General features: G+C 32.2%; 3 protein-coding genes and 1 long non-coding RNA gene across 8 annotated transcripts; 2 read left to right on the top strand and 2 right to left on the bottom strand.

Moving 5' to 3' along the window:
• LOC105112663 (uncharacterized) lies at window positions 1-3,412 on the bottom strand. Of its 3 annotated transcripts, none has more exons than XR_839799.1 (4): window positions 2,922-3,412; window positions 1,617-2,746; window positions 641-1,102; window positions 1-520 (listed from the first exon to the last, which is right to left on the bottom strand). XR_839799.1 is itself a non-coding variant. In XM_011008438.1 (3 exons), the coding sequence occupies exons 1-3, from the start codon at window positions 3,262-3,264 to the stop codon at window positions 1,019-1,021; spliced, it is 1,557 nt and encodes a 518-aa protein (XP_011006740.1). In that variant the 5' UTR covers window positions 3,265-3,412; the 3' UTR covers window positions 1-1,018. The 3 variants fall into 3 exon arrangements, 1 of the variants encoding a protein (XP_011006740.1); XR_839798.1 differs by having other exon boundaries at window positions 707-1,102; XM_011008438.1 differs by having other exon boundaries at window positions 1-1,102.
• A 1,124-nt stretch (window positions 3,413-4,536) lies between these two features.
• LOC105112662 (P-loop containing nucleoside triphosphate hydrolases superfamily protein) lies at window positions 4,537-8,284 on the top strand. Of its 2 annotated transcripts, none has more exons than XM_011008437.1 (10): window positions 4,537-4,708; window positions 5,126-5,195; window positions 5,356-5,464; window positions 5,555-5,636; window positions 5,993-6,078; window positions 6,407-6,510; window positions 6,614-6,744; window positions 6,838-6,931; window positions 7,174-7,229; window positions 7,706-8,284. In XM_011008437.1, the coding sequence occupies exons 2-10, from the start codon at window positions 5,151-5,153 to the stop codon at window positions 7,803-7,805; spliced, it is 807 nt and encodes a 268-aa protein (XP_011006739.1). In that variant the 5' UTR covers window positions 4,537-4,708; window positions 5,126-5,150; the 3' UTR covers window positions 7,806-8,284. The 2 variants fall into 2 exon arrangements, with proteins under 2 accessions (XP_011006739.1, XP_011006738.1); XM_011008436.1 differs by having other exon boundaries at window positions 4,966-5,195.
• Window positions 8,285-10,361: 2,077 nt separating this feature from the next.
• On the bottom strand, window positions 10,362-13,811 carry LOC105112660 (uncharacterized). Of its 2 annotated transcripts, XR_839797.1 has the most exons (3): window positions 13,452-13,811; window positions 10,590-11,749; window positions 10,362-10,502 (listed from the first exon to the last, which is right to left on the bottom strand). It is a non-coding gene; the product is annotated as an uncharacterized LOC105112660 (long non-coding RNA). The 2 variants fall into 2 exon arrangements; XR_839796.1 differs by having other exon boundaries at window positions 10,362-11,749; window positions 13,452-13,809.
• Window positions 13,812-20,157: 6,346 nt separating this feature from the next.
• Window positions 20,158-23,089, top strand: LOC105112659 (60S ribosomal protein L5-like). The gene is made up of 9 exons (XM_011008435.1): window positions 20,158-20,286; window positions 20,798-20,867; window positions 20,949-21,040; window positions 21,178-21,304; window positions 21,384-21,463; window positions 21,555-21,671; window positions 22,034-22,168; window positions 22,293-22,462; window positions 22,715-23,089. Exons 1-9 carry the CDS (start codon window positions 20,284-20,286, stop codon window positions 22,815-22,817), a joined length of 897 nt encoding a protein of 298 aa, XP_011006737.1. The 5' UTR covers window positions 20,158-20,283; the 3' UTR covers window positions 22,818-23,089.
• Window positions 23,090-23,101: the final 12 nt, after the last annotated feature.

Genomic DNA, 23,101 nt, shown 5'->3' with positions numbered 1-23,101 from the left:
CTTTTAAGTTTACAGCAATGGTTATATAGTGCGATAATAAACATCTTACAGACGAGAAGAAATAAGTAATTAGTTATAATTGGGTTATTTTTTGGCGAATTAATCAGCAGTCGAAGTTTCAGTCCTGCAATCCCAATTTCCGAGCCATGGTTCATCTAGATTGACCACTGCATGCATGTCAATTTGGAAGGAAATGCAAGAGAAACTCCTGTAAGCTCATGTTAATAATAATTAAAAATAAAATTAAAAAGTTACTGTCTTGTCTTGCTTCCAAAAACTGATCTTATACACGTGATGGAGATTGGACCAGGCCACGATTAGCCCAATCGAGCTAAGAAATTGAATGCTGCTGGTATAATGGGGTGATGTTACCCTAGAAAGCATGTAGTCGGAAGAGATGCAATTCTGTTGCATGACAGAAGGTTGGGTTTTGATAAAACTTTGGAGAACCCGAAATGGGTATCAAAGGGGAAGACTCTCTTCTCCAAGACATGATCACAGCAACTCAGATCAGCAAGTCCTGCAAGTGGCGACAATCAGTATTCATCCATATTGCATCGATCAGTTTCAACTTTCAAGTCCTATACCTTGAAGCTCGGGTACTAGAAAAGGCAGCGCAATTAAAATATCAAAAGTGTACCTTTGAATAATGATTTTTCATTCGAATAAAGGGCTTAAAATAGCCAAGAAAGCTTCAGGCTCAAACCTTGCAGCATTACTGATGGCAGATGAATGTTTCTCTAGCAAACTTTTAAACTTATAGCTTAGTCTGGCAGCAAGTCCACGCCTAATGAGATGCCCAAATGCAGTCATGATATCTCCTAGTTTATTCATCAAAAGCAGAAATGCTTGACATTCATCTGGATTTGCTCCGAGTCAATTCTTGACCTCCTGGAAAGAATGTGAATCATCAGCTATCAAAGAGATGAAACCTAAAGAAAGGAGACATCTCCCCTCCTTCCCCAGCACCTCTACACAATACCCTAGGAGAAATAGCTAATAGCTAAGCCGCACAAAATTAAGCCACGTTCCTCCACTTAGCAAATGCCCACTTCATCCACGTGGAAAAGCAAAACTTTGAGAGGTGCTCCGGGAGATCTGCCTGCAGAAAATCACAATGACCAGATGGTCAGTAAAACACACTGTTGGTCTTTTATTTGTCACCTAAACTAAGAAGAAATCTTAATATATGAAAGCTATGTGGAAGATAAGATAGAATGACTGGTAAGAGCAATTCAAGAAGATTCGAAAAAAAAAAACGAAAATATTTGATGTGTTTTCACATTAAAGACAGTTTCTTATCTCTTAGCACCTATGTCAAAGGTAATGTAAAGATAAAGTAGAGAACAGACTTGAAATTTTAAAAAGACCACACCAGGATTTATTGCCAGGTGATTTGACAAGCTTTAGCTATATAGAAATGTCTAATGCAACATGTATTGCTAACAAGGTCATAAAGGACAGCAGCACATCATATCATAGCATGAAAGATCACACGACAGGCATTCCTCGCTTGTAGCATGAAGATTTGCAAGAACGCAATATCAAGAGAAAAAAATTCCATGCTAGTAAAATAATCTAGATGTTTCATATAGAGCATGAATAATGCGACTCACGTTAGTCCATGATGCAGAAAACCCATCTGTTGAGAGCAACCAACTCCCATCCCTAGCTTGCAAACCTAGTTTACTATTTGATGTGTCTGAATCCAGCAGACCATGGTCATAGCTGTCGTCATCATCGGAGCTCCTTTTCCTTTTCTTTTTACTTTTCTTTTTCTTCCTGCTCTTTCTTTTAGTTGATGCTCTATCATCCATTTCAGAGTCATTTTCTTCCAACAATTCATCACCACGCAGTAGCTCGAATCTATCAGATTTGCGGAAACTTATACCATTATTTGAAAATAAAGATTCCCAGGCCTCTGGACTCTGGCATTTCTCTGATAATGCATAATGAAAGGCCCATGACTGCAGCCCCAAGATCTTGATTCCTCCTGTGGTTTTCATCTTTAGGCACTCATTCAGTATAGGGACAAAGCTGTTAGTACTGCTTGAAATTGAGCAGATATGAGACACAATATCATGAATTTTTGCCTGTTCCTCCCGGGATTCTTCATCATGCAAAAGCTTTAGAAGTTGACGTCCTCGATAAATAACCGCATTCAACAGAAGCAACTGATCAATAGATTCATAACCACTGAATTTAGAGAGCACAAACTCAAGCAGGCAAGAAGAGTCCCCAAAATCATTCGGTTCCATTCTCCGATTCAAATATTTACAAAGCGATTCAAGAAAAGCACAGAACTCCTGCTCTTCAAGCGTGATAAGTAGATGCTGACACAAAACAGAGAAGGACTCCTCCATAAGAAACTCATTAATGACTTCCCATACATCTCTTGAATCCTCTTCATACATCAACCCCACAAAAAAATCTACGAAGAATTTCGTCTCGACGAAAAAAATATCACCATCTCTTAACGAGTCGGCAAACTCTCTAGAAGTCCAAAAGTCAGGCACATTTTCAAGAAAATTTTCCACCGTTCGTAGGATATCCAGCTCGAGAAAGTAATGTGGCTTGGTTGCAACCACAGCAGGGGATTGCCCATGTTTACCCTTCCACTCAAGTTCCTCCCAACATATATTTCGATGCACAAACGCGAATTGGGAAAGCGCTTTGGCACCTTTTTTATGCCTTAATCCAGTACTAGAGAAGTTGGAAAACCATTGCAATATACGGGTTTGATTTCCTGCATGAGTAAATAAAATCAAATAAAAGAAAAAAGAAAAAAGAAAAATTTATTCACAATCAATCAATCAATTACCTTTTAATATTCACGAAATTAACAATTTCACTAATCAAACCCTAATTAAAAAGGCCAAACACAATTAGCGAAAACAAATGAGGTAAAAAAAAAAACTTGCCTTGAAAGAATTTCTCAAGCACATAACTTCTCTCGGCCAAAAGTGTTCCTGCTTCGTGCGGTCTCTTCTGAAAAATCAATTGCCAGAGCTGGGAAGCTAAACCTTTCTTGCTCGTCGTCCTCAATAAGCTCACAAAAAGCTCTCTTTTTTGGTAAGGAGTAAGGGAGGTGATGCATGATATAGTGTTGTAAAGCCATAAACGTGCTTCTGATCGAGTAATCAGTGACCAAATAACTGATTCTAGTTCCTTCAAAAGCCATATCATTCGCTTTGCACTTTCACTATCTTCCTCACGCACGTCTTCTTTCCTCTTAGCTTCTTCTCTTAAGAACAACTGAACCATTTGAAATACCGAAATCTTTCGACGGTGACGGAATTCCGGTATGGTTGTTTATCTTCCTCTTCTTCTTCTCTCTGTCTGCTTTTTTGTGACTCGTGTGAGGATTAAGGAGAGGAGGAAACGGTTTGTCGGTTATTAGGGGAAGTAGTTGAGTGACATGTTGCTCGGTTCTTATGGTTTAACAATTCTAATTAATTCGTCCCTGGAGATTGTTAAGGTTGTGGGTTTGGTATTTTTTTCCCACCGAATGTTCTTTTTATTTTTTTATATTGTTTTTGTATTTTAAACATATTTTATTTTTTTATATTTCAATATATTTTTAAATCAATATCAAAAAATATTTTTTTAATATATTTAAAAAAAATACTTTGAAAAATAATTACTATTTCTAAGTATTCTTTTTATTAACTTAAATATTCTTAATTTATATAAGATATATTCAATAAAACTTTTAATTATGTCTTGAATTTTTCATAAGTCCTAATATTTTGATATTATTTTTTTTTAAATCAATGATGGTTAAAAACATAAAGAGATGGAATTGCGAGGCGTGTCTAATTAATTTTTAGATAGCTGTGGTAATTATCGATAAATTTTGTTTTTTAAGGTATTGTTTTTTTATAAAAATCACTTGGAATTTAACTAACTCGTTTTAGGGCTAAATTATAATTAACCTGTGTGTAATGTTCATTATTTATTAAATCTTGTTTTATTTTTAATAATGTTTTATATTTAGTGATGTCTGTTCGAAAATATTATTATAGTTATTTTTTAAAATATTTTTATATTAAAATTATATCTTTTTAATTTTAAAATTAACATGTCAGAATAATTTAAAATATAAAAAAATTAAAATTTTTTAAAATATAATTTATATCGTGTTCCAGACAGCTTCACAGCAGAGGTGTGAACTGTAAAGAGCCTCTTGTTACCTTATTAATAAGCAAAGCCCTGAAACTGACGCGTTAATAAAGCAAGGAGGTATTGCTGTGGTTTAAATGTATTTTTTATTTTATTTTTTTATTTTAAATTATTTTTTATTTTTTATTATTTTAAACTATTAATATTGAAAATAAATTTTAAAAAATAAAAAAATAATTTCAAATAAAAAATAATTTATACCATGTTCTTAAATAAAATCAAAAACTTTTCAAAATTTTAAATTTTTTTGAAAACATTTTATATTAACATTTTATATCCACGTTTTTTAAAAAATATATTAAAATATTTTTTTATTTTTAATATTAATACATACTTCTAAACAAATGACTGAAATGTCTTTCCGGCTTTAAGAACAAGTCAGACAAGCACCAAGCCAAGTACCTAGCACTTTCCTTTCCTTTATCAGTCCATCCGTCTTGGCTTCCTTCCCTAACCCTAACACTAATCCTAGCTATTATTACTCCATCAAGCATTGTCTTCTTCCACCTTCGCCCACTTTCATCAGGTATGTGATTGATCCCCAAATCCTAGTAACCGAAAAGATGCTTGCTTTTTTTCTTTTTTCTGTACTGTTTTTATCGTAGAAAAATCCGCAATGTAACTTTATCATTATATTACAAAGGTTTGAAAATTATTCAGAGCCTTAGTAGTATTTATTTATTCAATAATCCGTTTTCTCTGTTTGTATTTTTGGTGATTTAAATGGATAAATTATGATTTTTTTTTGTATTTTTTTCTTTTGTTTTATATTTGATGAATCAGGTTTTTCTAATGTTGACTCTCTCTCACTGGTGTTTATGGATTCCTCTCATGTCCTAAATTTGTTATTTGCCGTTGGTGTTTGGTTTACTGCCTATATTTCTGTTGCCATTCTTTCGTCCCTCCGGGTCTTTGCTTCTCTCTGTTCCTGGTGAATTACCAGCACTAACTGTTTCAAAAGGGTTACCATGGGCTACGCGCAGCTTGTTATCGGCCCTGCTGGCAGTGGCAAGGTGATTTACTACTTCTAACTCTTTATTTATGCTGTTTGTTACCGCTAAATCCATGTTGTTTCCTGTGAATCCTTTCGGGTTTTCTCATTTGTGTGTACATGTGTGATTGCTTGTCCTTGGCTTGTTTGTGCAATTGAACTTTTTTGTTGCTTCAATTCAGTCAACATATTGCTCCAGTTTGCACCGACACTGTGAAACCGCCGGGCGTTCAATACATATTGTGAACCTAGATCCTGCAGCAGAACAGTTTGACTATCCCGTGGCTATGGGTGAGTCGAGTTAACCTGTTACATGATGTCTTGGAGTAAGGTAAAATGTTTGATTTTACATTCTTAGCTCTAAGTCTTGTTTGCTTGCAGATATCAGGGAACTCATTTGTTTGGATGATGTTATGGAGGAGCTTGGGTTGGGACCTAATGGTGCTCTGATGTACTGCATGGAGTATCCTTTTGCTTTGTCCAATGTTTGAGTTTCCTTTTATTCTTTTTTCCATTCATTAAACTATTTCATTCCCCTTTGTTGCACACTCTTGCTGCTTCATATGTTTACAGGGAAGTTTTACTCTTTAATGTTAAAATGCTTAAGGAATTGTGTTTATGTGTTCTCAGCATATAGTTTGAGAGTACAGGCATGGATTTTAGTGTAGTTGCTTCATGTGCTATCTTCTGCATTGGTCCAAATTATTGGAAATGGCTATGCTATTAGCATGCTGTGGTCTCCTTAAAGACCCAGTTTTTTTTTTCCATCTTCTTTCAATTTTTGGAGTCAAATTTGAAGGGCCTTAATCTAATGATTAGAGAACTGGAAGACAATCTGGATGACTGGTTGACTGACGAGTTGGATAATTACATGGATGATGATTACCTGGTTTTTGACTGCCCAGGTATGCATGCTTATCTTTCCATGTCTGTTTTAGTATGATGTCACACACCCACACTCGTATAATTGTCCATCAGGATGTTTTTTCCTGTGATAATTTAGCAAATGAACTGTCTTTTCAAGGGAATCATCAAGAATGATTCTAAATTAGATGGTGCATGTCAAATATTTGATTAGATATTTCTAGTTTTCCCAATTACCAGAGTTTTTCATGGTTTGTTAACACATGCTTTAAGAGGGAATGGGTCGGGGCCTGTTATACTTTATCATTTGTTTATTTTCTTGACAACAATATTTATGATTACTTCTTATAAAACGTGAATGTTTTATAGGCCAAATAGAACTTTTTTCACATGTGCCAGTGCTCCGAAACTTTGTGGAGCATTTGAAGAGTAAAAATTTCAATGTTTGTGTTGTATACTTGCTTGATTCACAGGTATGTTAAAGTTGTCCTTCATTGCCTTTCTTTTACAAGTACCAACCTTAAAATTTGACTAATCACTACACTTTCACTTAGTTTCTAATTATATTTTTATCAGTTTATCACTGATGTGACCAAGTTCATAAGTGGGTGTATGGCTTCTCTTTCTGCTATGGTACAACTTGAATTGCCTCACGTTAATATCCTCTCCAAGATGGACCTTGTAACCAACAAAAGGGATATTGGAAAGTGAGTTAATTAATTCTCCACGACTTTGTTAAAAGTGCTATTATGTCAATCTGAATATGCTGATCTTTTCTATGTTTTTCCCCTGCTTTTTAGCTACTTGAACCCACAGGGTCAAGTTTTGTTGTCTGAATTGAATCAACGCATGGCACCTCAGTTTTTTAAGCTAAACAAAGCTTTGATTGATCTGGTGAGTTTCTAGGAACGAAAGTTGCTTCATTTTAGATGACGCGGTTTTTGCATTGGGTTACTTTGACCTTGTCTCTTTTTTTCTTTTTTCTCATGGTAAATTGGGTCTCAAACAAATGAAATTTGATATCATAACTTGGAGGCTGCAGTTGTTGTTGTTTAGCATGAGGTTAAATAAATATCTGTGTGCCTCGTCTGCTTGATTTGCATTGTTACTAATTTTTACTTTTCTCTTGGTATAAGGTTGATCAATATAGCATGGTGAGTTTTGTGCCTCTTGACTTGAGGAAGGAGAGCAGGTACTCCCTCCTCTCATCTCTCTTCCATTTGTGGCATTTGAATGGTTGATGCCAAGGCTGTTGGATTTTTCTATCTGAAGTGAACACGGGATGATAAGATATAGTTACAATAAAACTTTCAAAATAACATCGCAAAATGTCAATTCAATGGGCTAGCATTTTCAGAAAATATCATCAGATGAAATAATTGATGCCAGAAAATACGATTTACCTGGAAGTTGCAGATGTTATGTTTATTATTTTTTGGGCAAGATAGATGTTAAGATTTCTGTAATTTGGGAGCAAATTGTAGTGTCTCTGATATGAAAACCTTTTGTAAGTTTTCACTGCTCTTAACATGCTGGAGTTGCAACCTTGCTTGGTTTAGCATGTTGCTGCTGGCAAAGATACCTGGACCTCTACCTTGTTCTCCATAATAACTTTGTTTTTGACTGCTGCCTCATCATTGTTAAGATAATTTTGTTTTTATTGTGCAGCATTCGGTATATACTGTCCCAGATTGACAACTGCATTCAGTATGGAGAAGATGCAGATGTGAAGGTTAAAGATTTTGATCCAGAAGATATTGATGATTAGCTTCAACGCTTGAGGATGCCTTCATGAAGTACTGGCTTGGACAGAGTCATTCCTGGAAAAACATTTGTGTAGATAGATTTGGTAAAGATGGGGAAGTTGAGTGCCTTGTGTTCCTTTAGTTTCGGGGTTGCCATTACAGGTTGCATTTAACAAGTGTTCTATCAGTCAAAACATTTACCATTATGCATTTTATTAGTTGAAAATGTATGCTGCCCCATTGCAGCCATTTCCAATGGAAGATAAAGGTACAGGTCCTGCCGTGTCTTGTCTTCTTTTTTTCTATTCTTTGGATCAACAATGCTTTCCACACGGTAGTGTTCCTTTCCTGGATTTACAATCTGGGATGGAAAATTCGGGTGCTGGGCTGTGTCAAGAATCCTCTAGTCTAAATGCAAGGCCCTCTGCATGGAATAAACGAATCCAAAACCTTCCATTTAACATGATCAAACGTTTACTGTTATAAATTTGCATCCCACTTCGCAAGTTGACTGCTCCACAGTTCCAGCCTCCGCATAGGTACATTATGTTTCCCCATTGCAGCCATCCCCAACCGTCCAGGTCTCCAACCCTGTAAACTGTCGGGCAGTGTTATAACTCTCCGTCTTATGGCCGCGATTCAACAGGCAGCTTGTATGACCTGATGAGCATGTCATGGCGACTGAAAGATCACTACCACGAGAACCTAAACAGAATCCTCGACTAATAAAAAAGCAGGCATGAATACACGTACAGGTTACGTAAACAACAAAATTTAAAGGGTCATTGTTGTGGTACTCCTTCAGGATTTCTGCAGGGACTGCATGTTAGACAGCACTTTTTTAGGAAACAACTAGCACAAAAATACCTCACCGTCACAAGAAATGAAAAATAAACATATTGATATTTTGTTGATTCACTGAAAGTCGTCTTTTCTCTGTGCAAACGATATTGTTCATGTTTTTACATTTTACTGTAGATATAGTGTTTGATTTTTATTTTTATTTTCAATTATTTGGCCCAAATTGAAGAACAATTGTATCAATTTTTTTTTATTTAGGATAAAATTGAAAGATAGGGATAGAGCAGAGAAGTCAACACAAATGGATTATAGTTTTAAAGTTTACATAAAAATTTTAATTTAGTCCTCAAATTTTACATAAAAAAATTTAGTTAAATAAAAAATAATTTTAAAAGAACTAGGTTAATAAATTTCATGGAGTCAATGACCTAACTTGTGAGTTTAACAGGGTACTTTTTTTTTCTAATTGAACTCAACTATGTGATTGGTTATTTTTATTTTTATCATAAGTTAAAAAAATAGTTTTAGAAAAAAAAACTTGTTATTAAAATTAGAAAGTCCATGGGCTTGTTGATAAATATGACAAATATAAGTTTTTTTCTTTTTTTATAAATTTAATTTTTGATTTTATTATTTGATATTGGATTGATTGATAATTAAATTTCATAATTTATTTCATTTTACTTCCTATAAGGTTATCATAGTTTTTAAAAAAAGTCTCAGTATTAGTTGATGCTCTATTTTGTGATCATTTATTTTTGTTATCATATAGTTAAATAAATAATAAATTTTTATATAAAAAATAAGTTATTAATCTCAATGAAATCCATTACTTTGCTTACGGGTTTGACATGTTAACCCAGGTTACCCAATTCACGAGTTCAGTGGGTTTACTTATTAAACCTGTTATGTTTTTTTTTTCTAGTTTCTAGTCTTTTAAGTTTTTGAATTTTTTGAATTTCACTTATATTCAATATTGAATTGGTTGAGAAATAGAATTTATGATTTTTTTTAAATTTTCTATAAGGTTATCATGATCACAAATAAATATTTTTCTAGGTTTAATGCTTGATTTTGAAAATATCTTATGTTATTATAAAATTAAACAAAAATAATTTTAAAAAACAACAAAATTATTAAACCTACTTAAATCTATAACCCAAATGATAAGGTGATCAAGATAAATTCAATATTGCATTGTCTCATATAAAAAAGTTGTTGTCTTAATTTTTTTAAAAATAATATATTATATTTTTAATAATTATCTAAATTGTTTTTGAACTTATTAAATTAAATAATTTATGTTGGATCAACTCGTACATGGTTTAATTCAAAACTCAAGCTAGATAAAAAACAAAATTGATAGATTTTAAAATCAAACTACTTCATTAATATTATAAGAAAAATCTCTCAACTCTTAATATATTTCTTTTAAATTTAGAAGAGGAATAATGCGGACCAATATCCTAGTTACAACTAAAAGATGTTTGCAGCATCACAATGTTAAAAAGCCCATCATAGCTAAAACAAATTTTTGAAGCCATATTGGAAGTTCTTCCTTGTCAACAACTGGCATGCACGATAGATACTTCCCGAGGATTCCATCTCGCTTATCATCTTCCCATGAACTTTATCTCTCATTCACTTATCTTACCTCTATGGAATTTAAACAACTCTACAGAGGTGGCAGATAATTTCCAAGTGCGTCCAATGTACAAAACCCAGAGCCTTTTGCACCCCTCTCTCAAAGCTTGCAACCCGAGATCACACAGATTGACATGCAGCTTCTCCAATTTATGGCAACTGATCCCAATATATTGCCGTCCTGCAATCCTGACTCCATGACACAGCCAAATTTCATTCTTCAAGCAACGGGCATCCCTTTGCTATTGCCGCAGTGGACTTCATCTCCATCAGTTCTGCACAGCCAAAGGTTAAGAATTTTAAGCCAAGTGGCAAAACCTGCACCTATTGGCTATTGCTGCACTGCGCCCCCACTTCCACACCATTTCATGCAAGAAACATTCAAATACTCAACTCCACCTCCACCTCCACTTACAATCCCGATAATGCCTTCTGGCTCAAGCTTACAAGAATCAGCATCTATATGAGTTGAAGTTGGCGAAAACCCCCCCAAGCCCAGAACCATTTACTCCGCTGCAATGAGATACGTTAGCTGCCTCCAGCTGACAGAAGATTGAAAACGAGTTCTCCCAGAGTCAGAAACAAGTGAGCAGCAAGAGATTGATGTGCTTCAAGTCTGAACAACCATTAGCTAAAGTTGTAACCAAGCATCGGTAATTTAGGATTGATATAGACTAATAACCTCTAGGAAGGAGCAACTAGCGGCAACCAGTGAAAGTCCATTGTCAGTGATTCTAAAACGGCAGTCCGGGTTAAGAGAAAGAAACTTCAAAGCATAGGATTGCAAAAAGCTTAGGCATGAATCATGCATCTCAGAGCAACCAGATGAAGACAATACAGTAAATGCTGAAGCCGGTTAGCAGCCAGTGAAGTTAGAAAGAGCTAGTAACAAGCCTAATCTGAGATAAAGAAGAAAACATTGGGGAAGGCCAACGAACAACGAAATTGTAAGGACCTACGGTGTGTATTTTGAATATTAAACCAGTAATGACAAGTTAAACCAAATGATTCATGATCAGAACAAAATATTAAATCAGTACTGACAAGTCAAACCAAATGATTCAAGATCAGAACTACAGCCAAGCAACTGAAAAGTGAAAACCAATAGACAGGCAATCATCGGGCAGGTGCATGATGGGGGTAAGAAGACCACTAAAAGGTTCTTCCATGATGACTTTGTTAGCACTCTTCTGAAGGCTGTAGAGCTCGGATCTTTATGGTAAATTTTTTATAAGCTGAGCTTGATGAGTTGGTAGAGTCAAAACCACATAGAGCAGGCGAATCTCCATATCCATAGCCTACGTGAACCCCACATTTACGACAAAGAAGTTTACTTTTTGAATGATAACGACCCCAAGACACAGGAAGACAATTTACCTCATCAACCTGTGTGAATCGACTTAGATCAACAGAAAGGAAGGAGATATAACCTTTCTTTATAGATTTCTGATATCCAGAACCTATGTTGGAAGTGATTCGATTGGAAGATGTTAAATTCAAGGGGTATCCACAAGACCCACAGCTGCAAAGGATAAAAACCATCAATAAATGTACCGTAAGAGAAACATAAAATCACAATATTCACTACATAAACAAGCACCAAACTGATGAAGAGGAGGACAAGGCTAGGATAGATAAGAAAGCTGATTTTCTAAGCTGTTTATATCTCAAGCAATTAGGCTCAGATTTTTAACATTCTACACCATTTTGGCTTTTTGGATAGAACAGGATTTGTACAAAAAGAGAAGATATAACACCTAAGAGAGCAAGTTTGCAGGGCTAGAGGCTTTGAAAGGATAAAAGATTGCAGAGATACAAAAAAAACATTGGTGGACAAAAAGTTATGAGTCCTGGCAATCTGGAATATCAGCAAGTACAAATGGCTAAGAGAGATGATGAAGAGGATCAGTGGAAGCGCCACTGAAAGGAAATTCAAGACTGGAAAAATAACGAGAAACAAGTTATGACCCCAAGCAGATTGAACAGTGAAGGAATTCAACGGAGAAATGATGACTCTCAAATGCATTTTAGCTGGAATATTTTTGTCACAAGTTTCTTGACATGTCTGATAACCCAGGTGCTGAGTTTATCTATCAAAAATTTAAGAATGACATGTAGAGTGTCAGAAAAGAGGTCTGCTGGGGATTTCAGCATTGAGGGGCAAGGCCTAGAATGGTGGTAGAAAAGCTATTGGATAAAGAAAAAGCCATGCCAAATCAAACCCCTAAAAATGAATCTGCTAGATATCATTAGCATTGAATCAAAGAAATTAGTAAGTATTCCAAAAATTGTCAAGTGAAGGGGAAAAAAAAGGACAGCTAAGTATGACTAAATTGAATAACTGCAGCCTTCTTGACCGGTTACTAAAGCAATATTGATGCTCTTGAAGAATGACAAGGAGGGTTTGTGCTTTTAGGGTATGAAATAACAAAAGAGATGAAAGGGATTATAACAGCAATTTAACTGAGCGAGTCCCTCAAACAACATGAAAATTGAGCAAGATAATTCACCACTGCACAACTTCTGTAAACAACATTTCTTGACTAACATTCCTCAAACTATACAAAAGAACACGCAATTTATTGGGGATTAGCCCAAACAAAGATCCCAACACAAAACCCCAACTTGGTCCACACGCCACATGACCAAGAAAGAACCACCGTATGGTTGTATTGTTACCATTAACAATATTTACCTTTGCAGCTCAAACAGAAGCTTAGTTTTACGCCTAGAAAACCGACAGACAATTCTCGGATCAACTTTGTTATTTCGCTAATCATCTAATGCAAACCCAACAACCCAAGACCTTAATTTTTCAAAAGAGTTGTATTAACAAAAATGCCAAGCAAATCAATAAATAAATCCAATCATTTGCCTTCACTTCCTTCACCGACCAATAATCGAAAAACAGAATCAATGAAACATACAGATAGAACATATGTTTTATTTCCTTTAGCAGGATCTGGTTGATTGAAAGGACCACCCCCAGTAAATTCTTTTGTCATTTCAATATTTTTTTATGAACAAAAGAAATGTTGGTGATTATTCTTTGTAGCATTCAGCGGTCAAGTCAAATCAATTCTTTTGATTAATGCAAAGCACATAAAACACACTGAAATTTCATCTCTTTTAAAAAAAAAAGTCAACAAAAACATGAACCAGGACTGATAATACAGGCCAAGAGAGGAGAGGATAAAATGGAAGGAAGTGGGGGATTTAGTTACCTGTAAGAGATGTCAGATTGAGACGTATCCACGGTTTGATGATCAGAATTTTATCATTCCTGGAATCCCATTTTGATTATCTGACAACTTGAGGAGTCGCAGCAGCAGCAGCAGAGTTGGCAGTTGTGGTAATGGTTCTTGTTATCGTTGTTGTTCAGTTAGTTAAGATTCATGGGATGGATGGAGAGGTTTTGATCCAAGGAATCTGAAGCTCGTCTCCTCTCCTCTGTTTCTTTTGTTGCAAACACTCTTGACCTTTGGCGTTGATGACTGGTTAGCTGCTCAGAAGATTCAACTCTGGGACAACTAAAACAAAAAAAAAGAGGGACATTTTGTATTTCGAAGGAGGTAAAGGTTACTATTCCAAAATTGTTGAAATAACAAAGCCTTGATAGGCTGATAGCAGGGTGGGTGAGTAAATCAATTTTAAAATTATTAGATTAATATTATTTTAATAAAAAAACTTAAAAAATTTATTAAAGTTTTATCTAGGTCAATCATATTACATATGAACCCGAGTTTTTAACCGAATTAAATTTTTTTTATTTTTTAAATCTAAATTGACTTAAACGTCAAGTCAACTAAATATAAAAATAATTAGATTTTGAATGATTCAATAAAATAGAATGGATTCAATACTAATTCTTTTAATTTAAATATATTATGTCAAATAATTATTGGAAAATAAAATTTTTAAAAATCAATAAAATTCAATGTTAAAGGTAGGAGTTGGGGGGGGGGGGGGGGGGGAGCATGCCATGTCAAACTATTGTTTTTTTACAAAATAAAATTAATAATTCATTACAAATTAGAATATATTATACAAATAGAAATTGCATAAAGTTTCAAATTAGAATAAATTATACAAATAGCATGCGTGTGAAAATAAAATGAAATTAATAATTCATTACGGAGTAGAATAAATTATACAAATAGCAATTGCATAAAGATTTATTTTTTTAATTAATATGGAGTTATGTATAATTTAATTTTTATAACTCCTTGAAACTATTTATAATCGGTCATTATAGTTCAAAAATAATTAAAATATGTCTTAATTTATTTTTGCTCATATATTCTATGTGGTAAATATATTGATTGATATATTTTAACATTATTTTTGAAAAAATAATTATATTTTAACAATTTGAACATATATTTAATTATTTATTATGTTGAACATATAAATTAGGTTGTATATTTTGTTATAGATGGTTTTTCTATTTGAGAAAAATAAAAAAATAAACCTTGTTTGCCAATTCAAATATTTTATGAAATAAAAACTTTTTATTAAAAAAAAAGAATTTTCGTCCGTATATATTCATATTTTCTCTTATATATCATTTTTTCCCCCTCAAAATGTATCTCAAATCACCAAACACATTAATTTTAAAAAAAAAACACATAATTTCTAAATTCGTAGGAGTTATTTCAAGAATAATTTTGATTTCTTTGGACCATTTTTATTGTTAATACAACATAAAAAAAATACCCTTTTTTATATTGAAATATTGATTAATTAAATGATGCCTCAATTAGTCTTTTACTTATACGTTGGTAAATATACTGATTAATATGTTTTAACATTATTTTTAAAATAATTATATTTTAATAATTTAAATATATATTTAATTGTTAATTTGATTTTATATTTGTGAATTTTGGTATAGCTTTTTTTTAGAAAAAGCAAAACTAAATCTTTTTTAGAAATTCAAATATGTAATGAAATAAAATTTTTAAAATTGTTTCAATCTTTTTAGTCATTACATATTCACACTTCCTTCTATATATCATTTTTTTTAACAAAATTTCCCTTGAATCACCAAAAAACATTATTTAAAAAAATTAAAACATAAAATTAAAAATTAAAAACCAATAAAATTAAAAAATATAAAAAATTAAAAAATTAAAAAAAATTAAACCCTAAACAACTAGGCATGGTTTGGTGTCGAAGCGCATGGCCTTCAACCTAGTTCCATATATATATATATATATATATATATGTGTCGAAGCGCATGACCTTCAACCTAGTTCCGAATACCTAGGTTATTATATATATATATATTAGAGATGAACAAGTTTTTTCAAAGAAAACATAAACAAAGTGTCGTATCTAGCCATTATCATGGTAATTGAAAAATTAAGTTTGATTTTTTGATCTACAAACTTATTTTTCTATTCATTTTTAACTAATAAAAACCTTTAGTATATCTTAAAACTAATTTATCAATCTAAAAGCCTTTCAAAATGTTTTAAAAACAAAATTAAATAAGAATGGATTTTTTTATCCCAATCTTGATTTATTTTTTTAGATAAGATTAAAGTCTAAAATAACTATCATCGTATTCCCCTCGTTTAATAAAACCAGGATCAATGATTTTCTTGGGCAAAATCAATGTTATCTAATTATTTTATCTATTTACAACTATAACTTATCCAATTTTCTTTCTCCTTTCTTGTTTATGGAGAGTAAAATGTAAAAGAAATGAATTTTTGCATCAAATTTAAAATTAAAAAAAAAATTGTAGGGACTTCAAATGTAGGAAAATAAAAGTATGAGCATGAAAAAGAACTTTGTCCTCCCAAGTTTACATTGGCCATTGGGTTTCTTTTTATTTTACACTTTGGTCCCTTTTCATTGATTTTTTTTTCTCTTAACAATTTTTGACAAATTGGACATAGAATGATTCAATTTAAGAAATATGCAGTGATGACTGATACTTATTTTGAATTTTTAGTTGAATTATTTTGATGATGCAAGTGAAAGAATGATGAATTATTACATTACAATACAAAGAACCTAAAATGCATGGGAAAATACTATTTCCCTGCATACAAAATATTGTGGATTAAAAAAAAAGTTTTGTTTTTTATTTTTTATTTTTTATTTTTTTAAATATTATTTTTACAGATTTAATTTCATTAGGATTGAGATTGATAATTTATTTTGGTTGATTTCACAATGGTTTTTCACAACGGTAAAAAAATGGTCTTGCATTAAATTGATGTTGGATTTAGTAAAAAAAATCTAATTTTTTTTATAAAAAATAATTAAAAATTTGATGACAAAAATTTACCCTCAAAAAATTACCAAGCTCTCTTTTAAATATGATAGTTGAGATGTGTTTTTTTATTTTTGATCCCTATTTTTTTTTTCATTTTTAATCCTTGTTTTATGAGGTTTTTGCATTTTAATCAAGGGTTTATTTTTTCTTTGCATTTCCATGAGTTAGAGAGAGAAGAGACTAGTTGTTGGAGAGGAAAAATGACAGTGTTAGCTGGTCCTATTCTAACCATAAAAAAATCAATATTTGTGTTAATAAATTTTATTCAACGAAAAGTATTCTATTAAGATATTTTTGGCATTCATCTTTTAGAGAAGGTAAATTTGGGTTTAAGAGCTTTTTTTTTTATTAGGGTTGATTTTTAATGTCTAAATGATTATTGGCTAATTTAAGGTTATAAATGAGTTTATTCAGATCTCTATAATATATTTTATATATTTTCAAGTAAAAAATAATTGAAAATAAGATTTTTTTTATCCTAAAGGGTGGAAACCTTACTTTTCGATCATCTAAAGTGCCTGATAACTGAATCAAAAATGATGTGGCTTCTGGTTATTTAAAAAACAAGTTTGATAGATAATTGAATAAAAAATAATGTGACATCTAATTGTTTAAAAAATAAATTAAATAAATAATATGTCATTAGCCAACTTAACAAAAATATAATAATATCTCAAGTGTGCAAGCTTGACCTTACATGTCCATATACTCTTGCTCTTATTTTTTGAGTGGGGAGCAGGTCCACCATACATAGACTCCTATATTTCCTTTTAAATGCTTTTATTCTTCAAACTATATTATTAAAATTAGTTTAAATAAAATAACTTAAATTCTTTTTTAAAAGATTATCTAATTAAATATCATTAAGCTCTGAATTTGTTTTAACATGATATTATCATTTTTTTTATACAAGTAAACATTATTTTTAGATAGCCTTAATGATTTTTTTTTTAATTTAAGTTTAATCAAAGTATTTCATATTTATTTTTGGATGGGATTTCAAATTGTTTTTCAAAAAAATTGATATTGAATTTTCTTACTAGAAACAAATTTATTGCAAGGCAAGAATCAAATCATGCATGAAACTTTGTTTTACAGTTATACTAGAAAAGTAATATAGTCTTGAAACCTTAAATTTATGAGTTTTTCTTCTACTTCATCATGTTCAAAGCTACAAGTCTCTTGAAAAAGTAAAATAATTAATGATGAATGGATATCCAATTCAATACAAGTCTCTAGCTCCTCTAAATCTCCATCACTCACTCATTAATTGAACATGCTCACCAGTATTATTTTAGCTATACAAAAAACAACTGCATATTTTTTTATTCTCTTAATGAAAACACATAATAACTAGCTTTATTATGTGCATTATTGGATACACAAAGACAACTCTATTTTTTTTAAAGGAACATAACATATCATATCAATGTATTTACAAGTAGGTATAAGAAAATTCATACTCCAACTCTCCTAAAAATTCATTATTTCTACAAGGAATGCTCCTTAATAAATGGTTAATGCCATCAATTTCATTTTGAATCTCACTCGTATACTTTTAATAAAATAAAAATAAATTTAGATGTAAGGCGAGATTAGTAACTACACAAGCTTCTAAAATTGAATATCACCATCTCTACCAAGGGGAAAATTCTATACACTATCATTAATATTTACACATAAATATCTTTAAAGATTGTGTTTCCACAAAGACTAACTTGAAAAACTATGATAATCCAAAAAGGTGTACATGTAAAACTTGATAAATATTTTAGAGCTTGTAACACAGATTAGTGATGTTATGTGTAAAATTTTCCCAACAATATTTTATGAATGTACTTCGGATATGGTATCATAAACTTAAGGTTAACTTTATCATCGGCCTTCATTATTTATGCGTTAAACTCATTTCTCGTTTTAGTATAAGCATGCTAGTAAAAACAAAAATATTACTAAATTCTTTTTATCACATAACAAGAAGATGAAAATATCAAAATAAATCTTTAGAGGTTTAAAAAAAAAAAAATGTTTAATGTGAAAAAATTGCTTGAACCCATTGTCATTGAAGCCCTAACTAGTGGGCTTTACAACTATTTTTTTATAAGAATAATTGTATTGTCTCCTGATTGAACTCTTATTAATATAAAACAAAAGATGAAAAAACATATTTGAATAAAGAAAATGAATATGACTAGATAAGAACATCCTTGTTTTCAATCTATAAAGAGCAAAATCTCTTAATCGCTGTTAATCTTTTAATAGCCTAGGGCATAAAAAAAACACAGTAAGAGATCCATCCACGATCACCTAATTTTCTATGAGCTCCTGACAACATCTCTAACTATTATTAGTGCTGGAGTATTAGCTGTTTTTAAACACCTTTTTTCCGCACTAATAATTATTTTTTGCCTACACTCGTAACAAACATTATATACCAATTTAATTAGTAAAGGATGATGGTGTTCTTGATTGGTTCGCATATGTTGCTTGTATTGAACTTGAAGTTAACGGCTGGGATAATTTCAAATAATAGATGAAGCTGGTCGAGAATTTTTTTTTTAATTTTACTGTATCTTAATTAATATAATATAATACAATCAAATTTTATTATTAATAAATGTGAAAATATTGTTGTTGTGTTTATTCTTGCATTCCATTCAATTTAATAGGCTCAATTGTTTTTCTCTAAGCAAAGATAAATTAATAAAAAATAGACAACACCCTCAAGATGAAAAAATAAAATACTTTTTATGTCAAAATATAGATAATATTTTAAGAAATAAATTTAATAGGGTTAATTGTTTTTCTCTAAACAAAGATAAATTAATAAAAAATAGACAACACCCTCAAGATGAAAAAATAAAATATTTTTATGTCAAAATATAAATAATATTTTAAGAAACAAATTTAATTTGAACATGATTTTCATTTTTATATTTTTATTTAAATAGAAAACAATATGGTGTAAACACATTTTGTAGTTTTTTGAATTGAAATTAAATATGTATAGAAATTTAAGAAATGAGCAAGTTTTTTAATTTTTTTATTGAAAAATAAAACTGCGAATGGAGTAAAAAATTAGGATTAAAGAATGAAAAACACTTTTATCTACTGAACATGTCATTTTATTTTGATTTATTAAAAAAAATCACTATTTATTACAACTTTAGATTTATTTAGATTCATCCGTCAGTAATATTAATACTATGAAGTATTGATGATTTAATTAACAAAATTAATCATTAAAACACAAGTTATAAGTGAAATCATCAAAAAAAAATTATTTATTTTTTTAATATAATAATAGTAATAATAATAATAATAATTTTTAATTAAAATTAATTAATAATGATGATGAAAGGATTTTAAAAATTTATTTATAAGTATAGTTAAGGTTCCTTTTTAAAATGTTTTTCATACTAAAATATATTAAAATAATATTTTTTTATATTTTTAAAATTAATATATTAAAATAATTTAAAAAAATTAAATTTTAACATAAAAAAATTAATTTTTTTAAAAACACGTTCTCTTAGTTATTATTCGGAACCCGGTTGAAAATAAAGTGATAACCAAGGAATTGATATATTGTTTTCAATAAACTGGAAACCCTAAGACGTACCCGATTTATCAAAAACAAATCGTGGCCGTTGATTTGCCTCGTATAGACACTAGGGTTTTACTAGTATTTTAGCAGCAGCACCTCTCCTTCTCCCTCGGTTTTTTCCCCTCCGAAGCAGGCTCTGCTGCTACACTGAGCATCACCAATGGTAAGTCAATGCCTTGATTTAGCAACCTATCTTAACGTTCTTCTCGCTTTCCTTGCTGTTATCTAAAGATTTCATTCTCGGTTTTGCCTTTTCTTTATTCTTTCATCTTAGATCGTTTGCTATTTACTCTTGGTTAACATGGCTTGTTGCTCTGGTTTCATGTACTAGAAAAACTGAACTGATGGAGTGAAATGATTGGCTTAGGCCCAGTTGAGTGATTATTGTTGTTGTATAACGAGTTGAAGTTTGGCAAACAAGCTGTTCAAGTCGTATTTTAGGGGATGGTGTATGAATCATTGACAACGAGATAGTAAAGTTTTTCTATATTTGATTCATGTTGAGATCATTTTTGTTCTTCTTGAGGTTCTTCTTCCTACTCGACTGTTGTGATGCGACCATGGAACTTTTCTTAAAGATGGTGTACCAATATAAACTTATATGTAATAGAATGCTTTTGAGTGCTTGTTAAGTGATCAAGTTTTGGCTGTGATAATGTGATTGCTTATAACAGGCATTTGCCAAAGCCCAAAAGTCGAGAGCTTACTACAAGCGTTTTCAAGTGAAATTCAAGAGAAGACGAGGTGGTTTTTTCACTTCTTTCAGATGGATTTCCATCTTTTGCCTGCTGCTTTCTTGACATAACATCTGTTTGAATTGTGCAGAGGGCAAGACGGACTACAGGGCAAGGATACGTCTTATCAACCAAGACAAAAACAAATACAACACTCCAAAATACCGTTTTGTTGTGCGATTTGTATCCAGTTTCTAATTTTACATTATCAATTTGTTTTTGGTTTTTCTTTTTTTTTTCTATTTCTGTTGGATATCTTGGTCTAATAGGTTATTTATTTATTCCCCTTTCTAATGCTTTCACCTTAACACCCATATTAGACTAACAAAGATGTAACTGCACAAATCATACATGCTAGCATGGCCGGTGATATTGTTGTTGCAGCTGCCTATTCCCATGAGCTACCCTGCTACGGCCTTGAAGTGGGTCTCACAAATTATGCAGCAGGTATAACAATCTGTCTCAGAATATTTGAGGTCTCTGTTTCTCACAATCAGCTGCTCTAATTGCCTCTGCTACATTCCAGCTTACTGTACCGGGCTTCTCTTAGCCCGTCGAGTTCTGAAAAAGCTTGAGATGGATGAGGAGTATGAAGGAAATGTTGAGGTATATGGCTGATTCACAGTGGTTTATCAATATGAAAATCATTCTATTCTACTTGGGTGGATTGCAAGATATGTATTCTTCCTGTGCACAGGCAACGGGAGAAGATTATTCTGTTGAACCAGCAGATAGCAGAAGGCCTTTCCGTGCTCTCCTTGATGTTGGTCTTGTGAGGACAACAACTGGGAATCGTGTTTTTGGTGCTCTTAAGGTATGCGGTATTCTTGTCATGTCGTTCAGCTTAAAGCAAACTCAGAGGAAAACAAATTCATTCAAATATCTGTTTTGGGCACTCCCCACTCTTCCTTATATTTTACCAACATTTTTCCCCACAGATCAGTAATGCTCTTCTTATCAGTTGTAATTGTGAAAAAATGGTTCAACTCTTTAATGAAATCTGTAGCCGTGAAAACAAAATTTAGCAGACAATTTCATCTGGGTCCTTATATTCTTGGTCATGTCTGTCCAAATAATTTATGAACTTGTTTACAAACGTGGAGATCTTGTTAATTGTGTTGCCTTGAGGATACACACCAATTAATAACAGGATGTTGGCATTCTTTTCAAATTTAGGGAGCTTTGGATGGTGGACTTGATATTCCTCATAGCGACAAGAGGTTTGCTGGATTCAACAAGGATGGAAAACAGCTTGATGCTGAGGTTCATCGCAAGTACATTTATGGCGGTCATGTTGCTGCATATATGAGGGTAAGTTTCCTATTTGTCTGCTAACTAGGGAGATTGTGTGATTTTGCTGCAACTTAGTTACAAGCAGGACAATCTCTGTAAAGACTATTTGTACTCCTTTTAATTTTATTGGTAACTTGTCCAGAATCTGATGGAAGATGAGCCAGAGAAATATCAGTCTCATTTCAGTGAGTACATTAAGAGAGGCATTGAACCTGATAACATGGAGGAGTTGTACAAGAAGGTCCATGCTGCTATACGTGAGGACCCTACTGCGAAGAAGAGTGGGAAGCAACTTCCAAAGGAGCACAAGAGGTGTGATCCCCCCCTCCTTTAGCACAAACTCTTGGCAAAAATGTGTTGCTTGTATTAATCATGTTACCCAATTTGAAATACCCACGAGCTTCTTTTTTTTTTTCTGTTTGCATACCAGGAGACTTATAGGGATGGGGACAGTGACATGCTAATTGAGCTGCGGCTCATTGGCAATGTTCCTTGTAGTTGACTGTATTTTGTGACAACTTTTCATGAAGACCATTCTAATCAAAGTCTTGATTTTTTCTGCAGATACAACCTGAAGAAGCTAACCTACGAGGAAAGAAAGGCCAAGTTGGTTGAAAGGTTGAAGGCTCTCAATTCTGCTGCTGACGATGATGAAGATGATGAGTAAATTCAGAAGGAATTTAATGCTTATCCAAAACTAAGACTTTGGTGGGTTTTTTAGGAAGATGAGGAATAGTTATTTTCCAATTTTATTACGGATTGATTAGGGCTGATGCCAGCAACTTTTGTCATGATGATCAACAAAATGGATGGCACTTTTTTGAGAAAACCATTGGGTGCAATTTAGTGTGGATTAGCTGCTTATTTTGATAGTTAAATTATCTCTGTGACTCGAAGATCTACATGCAAAAGGGTATGCCTTGGCTTTTAAACTCAATGTGAATTCGGTGT

This window comes from Populus euphratica, unplaced genomic scaffold, assembly GCF_000495115.2.
Source record: "Populus euphratica unplaced genomic scaffold, PopEup_1.0 scaffold350.1, whole genome shotgun sequence".
NCBI lineage: Eukaryota > Viridiplantae > Streptophyta > Magnoliopsida > Malpighiales > Salicaceae > Populus > Populus euphratica.
The sequence above is the reverse complement of the archived record's forward strand: the minus strand, read 5'-3'. Positions and strand labels throughout refer to the sequence as shown.